This window comes from Lathamus discolor, chromosome 6 (genome assembly GCF_037157495.1).
Source record: "Lathamus discolor isolate bLatDis1 chromosome 6, bLatDis1.hap1, whole genome shotgun sequence".
Classification (NCBI taxonomy): domain Eukaryota; kingdom Metazoa; phylum Chordata; class Aves; order Psittaciformes; family Psittacidae; genus Lathamus; species Lathamus discolor.
The window spans coordinates 8,847,688-8,864,521 of record NC_088889.1 but is presented as its reverse complement, the minus strand read 5'-3'; the positions used below and the strand labels follow the sequence as shown (position 1 = coordinate 8,864,521).

Genomic DNA, 16,834 nt, shown 5'->3' with positions numbered 1-16,834 from the left:
TTCCGTCACTTGCAGACTCTACCAATCGCTCTCAGGAGCGCATCGATGGAAGCTGGCCCCCCGCGGGCTCCGTGTAGGGACGTTTCCCGCAGTGCGGGCACGGGACCCGCGCGGCGGCTGCGGCGAAGCGAGCGGAGCCTCCGGGCCGGCGCTCGGGGCCGGGGTGGCGGGGAGGTGTGCGGGGATCGATTGTTCAGGCCTGGGCATGGCGCCTCTCCTCCCCCCCGCCATGGCTCCCCGTGTCCCTGCTCCTCTCCTCTCAGTGAGCGAAAGTGGCCGCCGCCGCCGTCCCAGCGCCCGCAGCCGCCGCCTCCTCCTCAGCAGCAGCGCGGGCGCCATCTTGGCGAGGCAGGAGTCGAGAGCGCCCCGCGGCAGCACACAGGCAGCGCCAGCCCCGGCAACGCGGCTCGAGAGGCCGGGGGGAGCGAGCGGGGGAGCGAGCCCAGGAGACACCCCCGGCCCCCCGCCGCCGCCGCCGCGCCGCGGCCGGGCCCGCCACACAGGTGAGCCACCGGGGCGACCGGGCGAGGACACGACGGGACGGGGCGACGAGAGGCGGTAGCGGGGCCCCGCCGGGGCAAGGCCGCGGCTTCACACCCACCACACCCCCCACCCCCCCTCTCTCCGCCAAGCCGCGGCCGTGGCAGCCGGGCCTCTTCTTAAAGAGACAGGCCCCTTCCCCGCCCTGCCCGCCGGGTGCGCCCCGATATAGCGCCGCAGGAGCCGCCGCCCGCACCGGGGCGGCCTCCGGGACTCCCCCAACACACGGCGGAGGGAGGGTGCGGGGGTGAACGGCGGGACCGGGCGGGGGGGGGGGGGGGGGGGAGGCGGGGGCGCCGCCGTGCACCTGCGGGCGCACGTGCGCTCGGCGGGCGGTGGCGCGTGCGCGGGGGGGGCGGAAGGGGGGGGGGGGGGGGAACGACGGACGCGGGCTCGGAGGGGAACGGGCCGGGGCCGCGGGGGGGGTGGCGCGGCGGCGCGGGCGGCGGTTGCTGCGCGCCGCGTCCTTCCGGCTCCACCGCCGCTTTGGGACCCTCCGGCCGCCCTTGGGCCGGGCGCGGAGGTGTAGGCTGCGGCCTTCGGCCTGTACCTGCCCTCTGCCGACAAGGCCCGGTGCGACGCTGCTGCTGGAACTCGGGGGCGCCCTGCCCGGGGGAGGCCTGGAGCTCCGAGTGGAGAGCGGGGGCGTGCTGCGTGGCGAAGCGGGGCCGCTGCTGGGGACGTCGCTTCCTAGACAAGAGTCCACCTGAGACGTGGTTTAGTGTTTGTGTGCGCTAGAAAACACCTCTTCAGAGCCACGCTGTAAAGAAAGTCACTCCTGATTCACTGCAGACACGCAGCCTGATACAGTTTCTGGTTTAATTACCATTATTTAACTTAGTACATTCTGACTGTTGCTGATCTTGTGTGGTAAGACTCCTGCTCCTTACTGTTGTAGGTGATAATACGAAATTCCTTTAGGTTATTTTCATCTTTCATGAAGAAAATGGTGCAAGTCAAGTTCCTTTTTTTATACTGAAATGTCTCTTATGCGCGTTACTAGAATTCAAGTTCTTTGATACGAACAGATCTACTCTATGGATATATACACCGCATCTCGTACGCCTGGATGTGACTGATACACGAATCAGATTTGTGTTGTCATTCCTTTATCTATAGGAGTAGGTCATGACATCCAGAGGCTGCCAAGATACAGAACTTTTCTCAGAGTTTAAGGATATTCACTGTGATTCACCTCTAGTCTCTCTTGCACATGCATTATAAAGTTGCTTAAAACACTGCCTTGCAAACCAGTGCAAACCTCATGAAGTTCAGCAGGGACAAGGATTGCACGTGGGTGGGGGCAATCCCAAACACAGCTGCAGACTAGCTAGAGACTGGATTGAGAGCAGCTCCGAGGAGAATGACTTGGGGGTGTTGGTCTCTGAGAATCTCAACATGAGCCAGCAGTGTGTGCTTACAGCTCAGAAACCAACCGTGTGCTGGGCTGCAGCGTGAGCAGCAGATTGAGGGAGGTGATCCTGTCACTCTGCCCTGGGGCGATCCTCCTGCATCCTCCAGCTCTGGGGCCCCAACACAAGAGGGACATGGAGCTGTTGGAGTGAGTCCAGGGGAGGCCACAAAGATGCTCTGAGGGCTGGAGCAGCTCTGCTCTGGACACAAGCTGAGGGCGCTGGGCTAGTTAAGCCTGGAGAAGAGAAGTCTCTGGGGAGACCTTACAAGTCTTCCAGTACCTAAAGGGGGCTGCAAAGGAATCTGGAGAGGGACTTTTTACAAGGGCCTGTAGTGACAGGACAAGGGGGAATGGCTTTAACCTGACAGAGGGGGGATTAAGATTAGATATAAGGAAAAAATTATTCACTATGAGGGTGCTGAGGCACTGGCACAGGGTGTCCAGAGAAGCTGTGGCTGCCCTATTCCTGTCAGTGTTCAAGGCCAAGTTGGATGGGGCTTAGAGCGACCTGGTCTAGTGGAAGGTGCTTGCCTGTGTCAGGGGGTTTGGACAGGACGAGCTTTAAGATCCCTTCCAACCCCAGCCATTCTATGAATTTATGATTTCTTAAAATGAGGAAGTTTTGTAGGTATAACATAATCTGTAAATTCTGTAACAAGTGTGCTCTTTGACAAGCTAAATTAAAAGCTGGGTAGTGTTCTAGATGGCAGGAAGAAAGTGATCCTCTCAGAGCTTTCTTGGACGTAGTTCCCTTTTTGTGGTTGGGGGCGGAGGGAATGAAAACCAAACAAAACCGAAACCAACTGTGCAGTTTCTGCGTGGTGTACACAGAGAGGAGGAGTGAAGCAATGGCAGTGGGTGAGGGTAACAGTTGGTGCTGGTTTGTAGAACAGAGTATGGAGGCATTGTCAGAGGTCTCTGTAAATGATGTTTACTGCTCTTTTGGGACCAGACTTACTCTAATTGAACAAATAAATGGTTAGGTTTGTTTTTCTGCTAGTTTAAATATGGAAGCAAAGCTGTGGCATGCCAGCTGCTGCATTGCGTGTGTTTTAAGGCATTCTGTTGTACACTTATGTATATACTTCTGACTTTTTTTTTGTAGAACCAAATAACTTTTTTTTTTTTTTTTTTTTTTTTTACTTTTTTTAATAATAAATCAGGCCCTGTCTGTGACAGTTATTTCAGCAACCAGAAAATTCAGCATCTGTGTCCCACAGGCTCTTCTCTGTATTTAAAATTAGCTAAAAGGTGGAACAGAGATCCATGTAATGTTCTCATTCCTTGGAAAACAATATATAGCCTTACCACAAACGCAAAACTGTGAAGTACTATATATAGGACAGTATCTAGTTTTAACTAGATTTCATTACTTAGAAAAGCACTTAAAGCTTCTTAAGTTTGAACAGAAATGATGTGAACTCACAGTTGTATGAACATTTATTCATTCAGCCTGAGTAGTGGAATCTAAGGGCTTTAGGTTTAAATACTCTCCTATCTGCTTTTTTTAAAGCAATAATTTCTTATGTATGAAAGTTCTGTTTAAGTCACTGCCATAAACCCCATTATATGGGTATTGTGTTTTGCTTTCAGACCCGGCATATAGTGTACTCTGGACAAAGGGTTTCAGTGTAACTTTACATTGCTCAAAGCAAGCTAAAATGGGACAGGGAAAGAAGAGTGTGTGATTCTCCTCCAAGCAGGATAGCTCTTCAGGTTTTTTATGCCACAGTTGTCTGTATTAGAGATTATATGCTTATAAAGAAATCTGACAAAATTATACCTACCTTATACTACTGTATTAATGTAAGTTTTCTGTATAGATCTTGACTAAATCTGTGTATGTTTGTGTCAGGGGTTACTCTGGAGATGTTACTTCAGGAAATTCTTACAGCATTCTGCTATTTTGATGAGAGTTGTATGTCTCAGTTGTAACTTTCCTAAAGAAAAGTATCTTAGGTGTTCATATCAGTTTGAAAAATCTTTCTTAGTAAGTTGGTGTCAAAATGCAAAGCACAAAACTCCCAGGAAACTGCTATAATTGTGAGGGAATTAAGATAGCGTAGAAGGTTGTATTCTTGCTCCCAGTTTTTAATCCTACTTTATGGATGACCCTTTCAGTGCTGTAGATAGAGATACGAGGAATACGTACTTTCCATGTGTCAACTGGGATTTAAGGTTTTTGTCCGTGTGAATGTTGTGCCAGTGTGCTTAAATGTGTTGATGGAGCAGAGGTAGGAGATTGCTTTTGTGGGCTGCAGCATTTGAACAAGAGTACTCATCTGTGAGCTGGTAACACTTCATCTACATGCACTTCAAGTGTGGCAGGTGAGGCTGAGTTTGTTTTATCTCTGTGATTTGCCTCATGTTTGTCATGGGTATGTACCTGAGAAGAAGTACTATGAATGAGCTGGTGTGTTGTGCCTTTTACCTTCATGGCCGCTTGTGTGTGTGCATGTCCCCTCAGCTTGGAGTGCAGTTGCTACCATTACTTACCATGTTTGATGTTAGTGTTAGTCATAAAGAGAAGGGCCTTACCTGAGTTGTAGAGATGCCAGTAACTGAAGGAAAAAAGGAGAAAACCAAGAGACTTCTGGAAGAAAAAGTATTATTTCAAGCAGCTGTACAAGAGGTCCTTTCTGACATGCAGCTAGGCACAAGTGCAGAACTGTGCGCTTGCCACTTCATGGGGCTTCTCCTATAAATTGATATCAGTAGCAAATAGTTGTTGGACTTCATTCAGAAAGAGACAGTAGATATTTGTTTAAATGGGAAAAACCTACTTTGAAAGCTAGGCTGTTCATGAGAGTGGTGGTTTTGCTGTTTGGGTGGAGCAGGTCCATGGGTATGAAACTTGGAAACCTTGTTATAAAACTCTGCTCTCTGAGGAGGGCCTTGGAGAATTCTTCTCCAGTGCTGGGTGTTTACTTACTGACTAGACTATAATGCACAGACTTGAGAAAACAGTGTGTGAAGAAACCCTACACCTACATTAACATTGAATTAAGCAGGGTGATTTAAAACAGGATAAGGAAGGCTTCATCAGAGCTGAACTTACATCTTTAAAAAATACGTATTTTTACAGAAGATATTTGTATAAAGCTAGTGTGTATATATATATATATATATAACTAAACTTAGATCCTGCTGATATTTTACCTGTGCTTTTAATAATTCAAAGGGCCACATGATGCAATGAAATGGTTTCAGTGGGAGCTACTGATTAAATAAGAATGTTACAGGATTCAAGGTGCTAGCGAGGCAGTGCAGCAACTATTTATTTCCAAATGCCAATTTTCTAAACTGTTACAACTCTTGGAGAGATGAAGAGAGAAAGCAAATAACTACTGAAAGGTAACATTAAAATTGGTGTATGTGTATAAGGAAGTCCTGATGGCAGAAGGATTACTCTGCAGCATCCAGTCACTTTACCAGCTGCAACATACAAGTGTTCACCTAACTGTTACTGTCAGCAGTGAATACATACTGAAAATCTGTATTTCTGCAATATTCGTTAAACTGAGTATGCAAAAGGATAGATACATTGCATAAATGACAAAGAAAAATGGAATGAAGTAGTAATAACCATGTAAATCCCCTCAAGCAGTGCCTTGGTGATGTTCTCAACACTGTTACCTGCTGTAGTGGGTTGGGCTGTTTTGTGCCTCTGGCTTGTTTGCTCCCATCTTCTCTTGCTTCAGTATTCAAGCAGTTTTTTTGCCATTTGAAATCTTTGGGTTTTAAAACCTAGAATGAGAACAAAAGAACAGAGAATAAAGAAGTATCTCTCAATTACCTTTCCATGTTATTACTTTGATCAGCAGAGAAGCCCTGTGTGATTGTTAGCATATAAATAAATGAGAGGCTGAATTCAGTGGCTGAGCTATTCTCCCTTCAGTATGCCTGTGTAACCTGTTAAATTTGTTTGGGGCATTGTTAATCCACTTAAGAATATTGTTAAGTTCTTCTGTGATTATTTGTTTATTTGGTAGGTGTTACACAGAGAGGAGTAACTGTTTTGAGGACAAGAATAATTAACTTTGTATATACAGCAGCCTTATGGGACAACTAAAATACGAAGACAAGCAAAAACATGTCTTCTTCTAAGGGTGAAATGCAGAGTGTTTGCACTGTATCAGGACAAGGAGAATGTTATTAAATGTGGAAATGTAAGGTTTCCTGATTTGGAAAGTAATATTTAAGAACATAGGTATCTGAAAAGATTATGGATGAGACAGGTACTTAGCATGTACCACATACCACATGTCCACACTTAGCATAGTGTACACAATGAGGGGGTATAAGATGTTAAGATATGAAATGGAAACCAAGGCTTTACAGTTGCTGCAGTCATTGCAGAGGGTGTTTTCCCTTGCTTTCATATTTGCCTAGGAGCTCTGCAGTAGCAATGACCCACTCCTGAGAAAATATCTTAGTTTTCCAATTACTGGACACATCTGAAAGCATCTTCTTTTCCTGAGATCATTTATATCTCGTGAGTAAAGAAATAATCTTCTGCTTGGGTTATCTCCTAAACTGTATGAGCATGGAGACAGATGAGCACCATTGCCTGTGTGGTGCAGCTGATACAGCAGACTGGTAGATCCATGTAGACCAGCACTTAGGCGAGTGTGTCGTGGGCAGCTGGAAAAGCATCCAGTTACTCATTTTAGATCAGGAATATAACTGTGTTTGTTTTGTCTCTGGCCTATTTGCTGTCCTGCAATTAAAAACTTGACCTCAAATCTATTGTAATTCTTTTCCTTTATTTTGCTGTTAAGCTTACATGTGTCTGTAAAGGCAGGGATCACTGGGGAGGGCAAAAGAGTACATTTGGTCTGTTGAATCCAAATAAGGTCCTGTGTACTTGGTGCTCCTTGGGGCACAATTCTTTCCTGCAATGTCTCGAGGACAGACAGTGCCAGTAAACACTGTGTTTTGGGACAGCAATTTTCTGCAAAGAGCAGCCAGGTGAAAGGTGCCTTGTGGTTCTGAGTAAAACCGTTGAACAATGGTCACATGTGACATTTTGGCTGGGGAAGTAAAATAACACCCTGTTAACATAACACATGCTCTTGTTGACGGATACATTTTGAAATGGAATAGTAAAAGAGGTCACTGTACTGATATGATACCAGGGGTTGATTCCTGTGCTTATAATGTGTATCATTTTCATTGGTGATCCGGAGGAAAGCCACTTTCACCCTCTGGGTGTCCTTTTCTATCTCCTCATGAATGATTTCTTCCATCAGAGATGCGTGTTTCATGTTTTCTAACCTCTTTACTTTCTTCATGGCCTTGTCTCTTGGAGGACAGGGTGGGTTTGGGTTTGGGTTTTTTTTCCAGATGGCTGTTAAGAAATACCATGTATGTAGATGAAAGTTTCCTGCTAAACATTATTCTTGATACCCTTATCATAGGGAAAGCTTTGAGGTGCTTCTCTGTTAACTTCTGCTGGAAGTAGAGTGTTTGCTAACAGAGATCAATCATGTCATTACTATCATAGAATCATAGAATAGTTAGGGTTGGAAAGGACCTCATGATCATCTAGTTCCAACCCCCCTGCCATGGGCAGGGACACCTCACACTAAACTATCTCACACAAGGTTTCATCCAACCTGGCCTTGAACACTGCCAGGGATGGAGCACTCACAACCTCTCTGGGCAACTGATTCCAGTGTCTCACCACCCTCACAGGAAAGAATTTCCTCCTTATATCCAATCTAAACTTCCCCTGTTTAAGTTTGAACCCGTTACCCCTTGTCCTGTCACTACAGTCCCTGACGAAGAGTCCCTCCCCAGCATCCCTATAGGCCCCCTTCAGGTACTGGAAGGCTGCTGTGAGGTCTCCACGCAGCCTTCTCTTCTCCAGGCTGTACAGCCCAACTTTCTCAGCCTGTCTTCATACGGGAGGTGCTCCAGTCCCCTGATCATCCTCGTGGCCTCCTCTGGACTTGTTCCAACAGTTCCATGTCCCTTTTATGTTGAGGACACCAGAACTGCACACAGTGCTCCAGGTGAGGTCTCACAAGAGCAGAGTACAAAGATCTATGTAGAAGACTGAACCTACATAGCTTCAGTTTAAAAACAATTTTTAAATGAGTGCTCTTGTCCCTCTAACCATTTCTGGCACGTTGATTTATTCTGTATGGATAAAGATGTTAAGGTTGGGTGTTTATGAAGGAATACTAAGATTTGTTCTTGTTCAGCCACAGCCAAGAGTCTCAAGGCAGTAGTCACTTATCACAGGTTTTGTAACTATAAGTTCTGAATCTGTTCTATCATTTTTGAGGATAAAAGACTTGGAAAAAATCAGATGTTGTTTTTCAGACTGTATACATGAAGAGTGAGCAAATTTGAAGGCCAGATGCTCAACTTGAGTTTTCACTTCCATAAGCTTAAAACAATTTAGTCATTAACAGTTTAATAATTGATGAAATATAAAATGCTTCACATGAAATTAACGTGAGATTTGCTTCAGGTTTCGTAGTATTCTTAAGAATTGTTAGAAACCAGAAGAATCCTTCAGAAGAACAATTAATTCAGGTCTTTCAAAAGCTGACTGCTTTTATTCTTGTCTTCCACCAGAAGAAAAAGCTTAAGGCATTTATTTATTAGTAAATATTATAATATTTAGGATATTGACAGTACTTTCATTTACATGGTAACAACTGTGACTTTGGAAGGAATTTAAAATGATCTTTCTCACTGTTATGACAATTATGGCATCTTTTGTGATTGAAGAAAATAAAATTCCAGTTGACAGCTATTACTGTAACAGTTGTTATGACATCTTTTGTAGTTGAAGGAAAATAAAACTGCAGTTGACAAAGCAATAAAATGTTTTGATAGCCTTGTTTTTAAAGTATGTATTATGCAAATATTGCAGAGGGGATGTGTCTCTTTAAGAATCTAAAATCCTGAGAACAAAGGGAAAATAAAAATCAGGCTATTTTTCCTAGTTGAAAAAAACCTTAAAGCTAAAATAGGTTCTAAATTTGTAAATATCAAAGTATGTAATAAATTGCTAATTATATGTTGTTTTTAATTTAGTAAAGATAACAGCTGAATTTTAGAATTGTGGGGGGTTTTGGTCAAGTATTTGTAGCTCGTTTGTAAGCAGGTAACACTTTTGAGTGCTCTAAGAGTACAATTGCTTTAAAATAAAGGAGAAGTCCTGTTGGTATTTTGTAGACTACAGCTATGAACTGAATGGCAGAATCAGTATTTTCAGTAATTATTCCTTTGTGGAGTAAGGTTATATATATGATTCAACTTCAGAATAATAATTTATTTGCTTTCATTCAATTTCCATGGTACGTTGCTGCCCTCTATTCAGAGTGAAACATAGAATCATAGAATAGTTAGGGTTGGAAAGGACCTTAAGATCATCTAGTTCCACCCCCCTGCCATGGGCAGGGACACATGCTGTCTTTAGTAGTGGTAGAAGTTTACTTTGGATATTCGAGGACTGGCTTCATTGGACTTTGAATTTTTATTTCACTACTAGGTCAGTGCAGTGCTCGGTCCTGTCAAACAGCATCCATGAAGACATGAAACAGAAAACTAATAATCTAGTTTTTGACTATGGTAATATTGTGGCGAAAAGTTTAGTGTGAATTTCTGTTTGTTTAATATACCTATTAACAGCAGCCTAAGCTTTTTGCCCAGAACTACCTTGGTTATGTTTACTGGAAGTACTAGCATTTGGTGTGGTATGCCGTAGATTTGCCTGCTCACCAAGTTGGTCCATTTTGGAGGAGGTGGTGGTGATGGTTGTTGTTTCTTCTTAACAGCTGTGTGTTCAGAGGCACCTGTGCATGAGGAGAAGTTTGTTCTATGGCCTCGGAGCTGGGTGCCAGGAAGGATGGCAGCTGCTCAGAGCTGGCAAAACCCCTTTATCTGCAGTATCTGGAGAAAGCTCTGCAACTGGATCAGTTTTTACGACAGACCTCTGCCATCTTTAACAGGAGTATATCCAGGTACCAAGACCTTTTCCATTTTCCCTTGGGAATACCATGAAAAGGCAAACATTTTTATGATATTGTTTCCAGACAACATCGTATTAAGGATTTAGTACTGATTTGTTCATTATAAACTCTTCTTCAATGATTTTGGACTGTGCCGTCTTAGCTCATGCTGATAATGCAGTGTATTGCCAGCTTGTGTACAAATTAGCATGATGTTTCAAAGCTCTTTGTTATAGTTGAGTGGTCAAAACTTTTTTTTGTCTGCAAAATGTAGTATGGAGAAGCACAAAGTTGATTTTTTAAGGGCACGGCCTGTAGCCATAGGTGAAATGCGAAGATTGTTGTCAGATGTAGAATTTATGTGTAGGTAAGTTGTAGCAATGAGAAGTTAGTCATCAGGGTATGTTTCTGTCCCAAGACAGTTTACATTTAATTCGTCAGTGTTTTGGAACTGTAGAGTTCATGCTTCTCAAAGTAGGTGCCTAGTTAAAGACTGAAGGTGCAGGTTAGTAGCATAGCCAGGCTGGTCTGATGATTAACTACTGCTGAAGGGTTAACAGAAAATTATTACTAGCAATATTTCTAATGTATGAAACCAGATCTGAAGCTGCCTCAATTCTCAAACCTTTAGAAAAATGGCCACATGTAAGAAAGTTGTGTGGGCACCTCTTTTGAGTATTTTTCTTTCATTGTCACCATATTGACTGTCTTCTTGCAGTGATGAAAGTGAAGATGGATTGGATGACAATCCTTTGCTGCCTCAGTCTGGGGATCCCATGATGCAAGTTAAGGAAGAGCCTTCAAACTCTTTGCTTGGGGAGTCTTCTGGAGCAGGGAATTCTGGGCTGCTGAACACGCATTCCCTGAATGGAGTGCTGCAGCCAGGTACACAAGCACTAGATTGAATCTCTGTTTTCCTTGGGGTAAGTAGGGAAAAACATTAAGCATTATTTCTTAACAACTTTATTTTTTCTCTAAACAGAACCAAAGTCTGAAAAAGGAAGCCTGTATAACTTTTCCAAACTGAAGAAAAGCAGAAAGTGGCTGAAGGTAAGAGCACTGAAGAGAAATGCCGCTATTATGAAATCTGTGAGTAGAGTTCCAGTCAACACACTGTAAACAGTGATAAGTAATTCCATTTTGTCATTTGATGTAGGTCATGATGTAGAAACACGTAAACAAGCAAAGAGCAACAAGAATATACACTGAGCACTAGTCAGTACATTATCACAAATTAATTTTTCAAATCCAGCAAGTTTGTTCTTATCTCAGTAGTCCATTTGATTTTAAATGTCCTACTGAGACCACAGAAAGCTAGACTAATGTGCTTTAAGAGCTGCCCTAGCCCATGTGATGCAAGTTAGTTGATGCAAAATCTCACACTGTAAGAGTCATAAGCTGATAAAAAGATGTGGTAATATTTTGTGTTGCTGAAAAGAGGGCTCCAAATGAATTCTCTAGTCTCGTTCTATATTCGCTGCTTGTTTGCTGCTCTATTTATTTGGAGGTAACTGGAGTTAGTGTCCGTTGCTAAAAAGAAAGGAATGGGGATTTTGGTTTTTTTTTTTTTTTTTTTTTACTTTGTATTTTTTAACATTAAGAAAAAAACACTTCCCAAAGCAAAAAATACATTCTACAGAGGCTTCTTACCTTGGAAACTGAAAGAGAGTATGTGATAGTTCATAATAAATATCATATTAGATATTGGGTAGAGCGAAATAGAATTATAGTCTCTGTAAACTGGAAGCTTTCATTTTCATCGTGTAGCAAAATGGAGAGTTGGCATTTCAGTTTGGGTGAGCAGCAGCATTGTAGTTTGATTTCACAATGCGTATGCATTCAGAAACTTGAAGTAATATTAGTACACTGTCCAAATTAAAATTATCTATTATGAAATATATTAAACAGACCTTGGGACTTGGCTGAACATTTGTGTCTAAGATTAACTCAGTGCAAGGTCCAAATGGGGAAGGAAGGAGAGTGTGGAATGGTGGCTTTGTGCCATCCTTGCTTTTTCACTGTACTGTAGCATTCTTTATTTACCGAAAGCAGGTTGCCAAGAGGTCAGACAAGAGCCAAACCTGCTGCAACTAATGCAGGAGGGAAGTGGTAGAATAGCAGGACAGGCTACAAATGGGGTAGGAAAGCACCTGGAGCCATGCATCACAAAATGCCCTTACTGCTATCATGACTTTCCTCGCTGCTGCTTTTCTAAAACCACAAAGTAGATTCTAAAATCATGCAGCTATCACCAAACTAACAGAGAACTCCCCACAGATCAGAAAATGTATATTGTATTTGCAGCTTCACAGGGCTGTACCTCAGAAAACTGTTTTCCATTTGAGGTGTTTCAGATGGAAGACACTTTGTAAATGCTAAGTACTGTTGTTGGGTCAGACCCACAGCCGTTTATTAGGTAAAGGCTCAATAGTGCTTAACATAAATACACAATTCATTATAGGGACTTGTGATTATTAAGTTAGTTTTTGTTTGTTCTTGTTAGAGTATCCTTTTGAGTGATGACTCCAGTGACACAGATTCACTGAGTGATGAGGATGGCGAGGAGGATGAAGAATTTTCCCTTTCAAGGGAGGAACTTCACGATATGCTGCGATTACACAAATATAAGAAACTGCATCAAAGTAAATATAGCAAAGACAAAGAGGTAAAAATCCAGATTTTTTAAATTTCCTTAATTTTTATTCTCTCTTTAACTGCATTATTTTAGCTGCTCTTACATTTTTATCAAAACCCATATTATTTTGTGGAAAACATCCTGTTGTTTGTTAGACTAGAACAATCTATCATCAGTTTCAGACAAGTGTTATTTAATTAATTACATAGACTGAAAAGCTGTTGATGCCTTATGCTGAGAATCTGTCAATTTATGTAGCTGGTACTGGCACATGCGTTATGTGTAGCTTCCACAGTGCTGTGTCCCAGACAGTAGATCAAAAACAGGGTGCTAGAATGCAAAATTTGGATAACATATATGAAAAGTGAAGTGCTGTGCTTAAGTTCTGATACAGGCAGTAGCTGCTGTTTAAGACTAAAATTGTGTATTTAAACTTAAAGCAATATACTTGGATCATTGTTGAGGTGATGAGTAGTAAGGTGATGTTTACATTCTTGAAAGAAACCTAGGAACTGTATTTCTTACTGTTTTCTGTCATTCGTTGGGATTTTGCTTGACTTTTTTTCTTTCTTAACCTTTTTTATTTTGGATTTCCTTCTTATAGTCTCTTTTTTCCCTTCCTATAAGAAAATAGGCTGCCACATTTCTGTCTTAATATTAGGCCAAATTCTATGACTATTTTGATTTTGTAGCATATTTCTTCAAATTGTAAGGACTTTTGCAGTAACCATTTTCATTGCTATTTTGAATTGCACCAGAAAGTAGTCTCAGATGGAGGAAGTCCTCTTAAGAGGATGTGCCTGAAATGAAAATTTGTCATCTTATTTCATATTCTTTTGAAACTCCTCCAGAAGAGCAAAGAAATATTTTCCCATCCAGGTCTTTGTTTCTGTGTGCTTCTTTCCTTTGTTTACTTGTTACGTTCTAAACCCAGATTGTGTTAGCTTCTTTTATTAACTTAATGGTATGCTTAGGTTTTAAGTGATTACTTTCTGACCTGTACTGTCTTTAGCTTGCCTGTTTATAGGTAACCTGTATATAGTTCTTTAATGTTTTAGTTGAATAATGCTTGTAATATACTGACTTTTTTAATAATGTGGGGAAAAAAATGCTGGGGCAACTGTTTTTACTTGACAGTCTGAACGTCCAAGTTATTTGTCATTGTGGAAATCTTTTAAAAGAAAAGATTTTTTAATCTAAACTTATTCTTTGAAATGGTAAAATAGAACACATATGTAATTTGGGAATGCAAGCAAAATAAATAGAAGGTCTATAATTGGACCACTTCATGTAATGTGCTATCTTGCTGGGCAGCACCCCTATGGAAGAGGAAGAGCAGTATCTTTGGAAAGTGTAAGATTCACTGCCTGTTCTTCCCATTTTATTTAACTGGGTTGGCTTCGCGCCCTGTGTAGAACTTGGAGGCCACTTCTGAGAGTAGTTTTGCTTTGGACACTGTATGATCCTTGATAATGATGCTGAATATGGAGAAATGTGTTTTCTGATCTTTTATTTATGATCAAGATCTGGACTTGTTTACCTGCTATCTCTGTTATCTGCTATATCTGTTTTCCATTACTGTGCTCATTTGCATCCACTTTCAGTTGCAGCAATATCAGTACTACAGTGCAGGACTGCTGTCCACACATGATCCTTACTATGAGCAGCAGCGCCACCTGCTAGGGCCCAAGAAAAAGAAGTTTAAAGAAGAGAAAAAATTAAAAGGTAAAGCCATTTACCTTGTGTTTTTAAATGGCAGTTGTGATCAAACTTCTTCACTGCATTATTTCCTTTGAATATTTATTCAAATAATATGTTCAAAACTTTTGGGTTTTGCATGGAGGTACCCAGTTCTGTCAAAGAAAATCTTTAGAAAATACTGTGCTCTATCTTCTGGCTTCTAGAAAGCTAGGGAGAAAAAAAAGAGTGTGATTTGAGAATTCAGAGCTTTAGATTTTCTTTGTAGACCTCCAAATCTAGAGTGAAAGAAATTATTCAGTAAGTACCTTACAGCTTTATTCTTTGCTTCAGAATCCATATGGACCATTGTGTAGCATTGCCCCTTTACTCAGAGTTGTTTGAAAACAAAATAGTTCCTTGAAAATGTTAAGAACTCATCCAGTACCTGCTGCCTTTATTCCTGAATACGTAATTCTAGTGAACAAGAAATGATAGGAAGTGTTTTCTGGAAATCAGAGGGAACTCAGAACTGGTGTCCAGTATGAGTTCAAATAGAATTACTTCTGTAACCTCTCAGCTGGAGCTTCGCAGTTGCATGTTTGCTGAGAACTACAAGCTTCCTTTCTTGATTGAGCTGGCAGCAGCTGTAAATCTGTAAGGAAGCAGGAAGAGAAGGCTGTGAACTGTCAGTGTAAGGTGAATCCTCTCTAGTGCAAGTACTTCAGTTTGAGTTGTGTTTTAATGGGACTGTTTAAGGCTTCCTTCCTTCCTATCTTTCTGCAAGTTCCTTTAACTGTGTATTTTTTTCTTGTCCTGCACTAATCTTGCAGCATCAGTGACTTTGCATACTCACAAAGAATATTTTTAGTATCTGATACCAGTAATAGTTTCCTCTGAAAGCTGGTATCTGTAATACATGATAACATGCCTATCTCTTTCAGCTGCTGAGAAGTTCAGTTTGAGATTTATCCTTCCAAATGCTAATGGCTGTTATCTTTAAATGTCTGACCTTTACATGTCTTCTAAGTACAGTTTAACCTCAAAGCATCACTGCATCAGGTCCCAGACATTTTAGCTCCTAAAGCATATTTTCCTGGATGGAAAAATTACATTTCACCATTTTATTTATTAAAGAGGAAGATATTTGTATTATAAAATAATGAGAAAATACCTAATATGATAAATTGATGGTACCAGTTTGGCTTTCTTGTTGGTTCCATGCATAAATCATCTAAAATAGTTTATTCAGGAAAGATACCTGACTTAAATGTATCCCCAAAACAGAAATTTTATTTTATGATCATTGCTGCCATGCAGGCAAGTTGAAAAAAGTAAAGAAAAAGAGGAGACGGGATGAAGAACTCTCTTCAGAGGAGTCACCACGATGCCACCATCACCAGACCAAAGTTTTTGCTAAGTTTTCTCAAGATACACCACCACCTGGGTCCAAGAAAAAGCATTTGAGTATTGAGCAACTTAATGCACGTCGGCGGAAAGTGTGGCTTAGCATCGTTAAAAAGGAGTTGCCAAAGGTGAGAGTGGCTGATGGCACTGGAATCAATGATGACAGCAAGAAAGTGAAATAGAAAATAAGCTTAGTGGGGAGTTGACACTTGGAAAAACAGAGTGAAATAAGAGATTATTTTTCTGGTGGTCTTTAATGACCAAACTGATACTCTATAATCTGTAAGCAAAGTGTAGTTCAAATTTCTTATGTCCAGTGATGTTTAAGTGGATCATGCGGTGCTTTGCCACAGCTTTCATTATTCAGCCCTTTTCTATGAAAAGCACAGTAGACTCTAGCAGGTACTCCTACTGGTCTACAGGATAGCAACACAGAGCAAGAGTGTCTAGGTTTACATGAAGTTCAGGAAAGGAGTGTTTCAGTCATAATAGCGTGTGTGTTTTTTGAAACTTATTTCAGAAACAGTCTAGGGAAAAGTGTATTATTTACATAAGGAGCTTCAGGCACATTTGAAGTAGAAAGCTGGGTTCAGTGTCACTGGTTTTCTGAGATGTGATCATAGTGGACCTTTGAACCTGCTTTTTGGAGTTCACAGTTAACAGACTGAATCCTAGGAAATTGAATATGAGTGATGGCTGTATCATCCCTTATGAAGCCAGGCAAAGGATAGCCAGGCAGTGTGATAGACCTTATTGTTTCAAAACACTGATTTTGATCATGTAAGGAGCATAGGATCTCCATTAAGCCTAAACGTATTTGGAAGACAGTGGAAATTTTTGATTACTTCAGTGATAACTGTGGAAAAGTAGAACCCTACTTTGCAATAGTAGTAACTAAAGGAGCAGTCCTGAAAAAGAAGATGTTTTACATGCTTCCTTCAGGAATTGGAATACAGAAGGGTGAAAAGCTGTTTCAGTGAAATTAAAAATGGTCACAGTACCTGTACCCAATTGTAGTAGTGTGGCATGTGTATCTGCTGTAGTCTGCATGGTGATCTTTTAAAACACTGTGAAGCCATTGCCCTTTAACTAATTTTAAGATGGTTTGTATTTTTCTACAGGCATACAAACAAAAAGCATCAGCCCGCAACCTTTTCCTAACCAACAGCAAAAAGGTAAGTGCTTTTTAGC

The 16,834-nt window shown here is 41.6% G+C and overlaps 1 protein-coding gene across 1 annotated transcript in view; it reads left to right on the top strand.

Moving 5' to 3' along the window:
- Positions 1–414: 414 nt before the first annotated feature.
- The window catches only part of INO80 (INO80 complex ATPase subunit), a 63,726-nt gene continuing 47,306 nt past the window's right edge, over positions 415–16,834 (top strand). The window contains exons 1-8 of the mRNA XM_065686524.1: positions 415–503; positions 9,751–9,936; positions 10,643–10,809; positions 10,907–10,974; positions 12,428–12,589; positions 14,164–14,284; positions 15,557–15,771; positions 16,765–16,818. Of these exons, the coding sequence (XP_065542596.1) occupies positions 9,794–9,936; positions 10,643–10,809; positions 10,907–10,974; positions 12,428–12,589; positions 14,164–14,284; positions 15,557–15,771; positions 16,765–16,818 (930 nt within the window). The 5' untranslated portion in view covers positions 415–503; positions 9,751–9,793. The remainder of the gene's footprint in view (positions 504–9,750; positions 9,937–10,642; positions 10,810–10,906; positions 10,975–12,427; positions 12,590–14,163; positions 14,285–15,556; positions 15,772–16,764; positions 16,819–16,834) is intronic.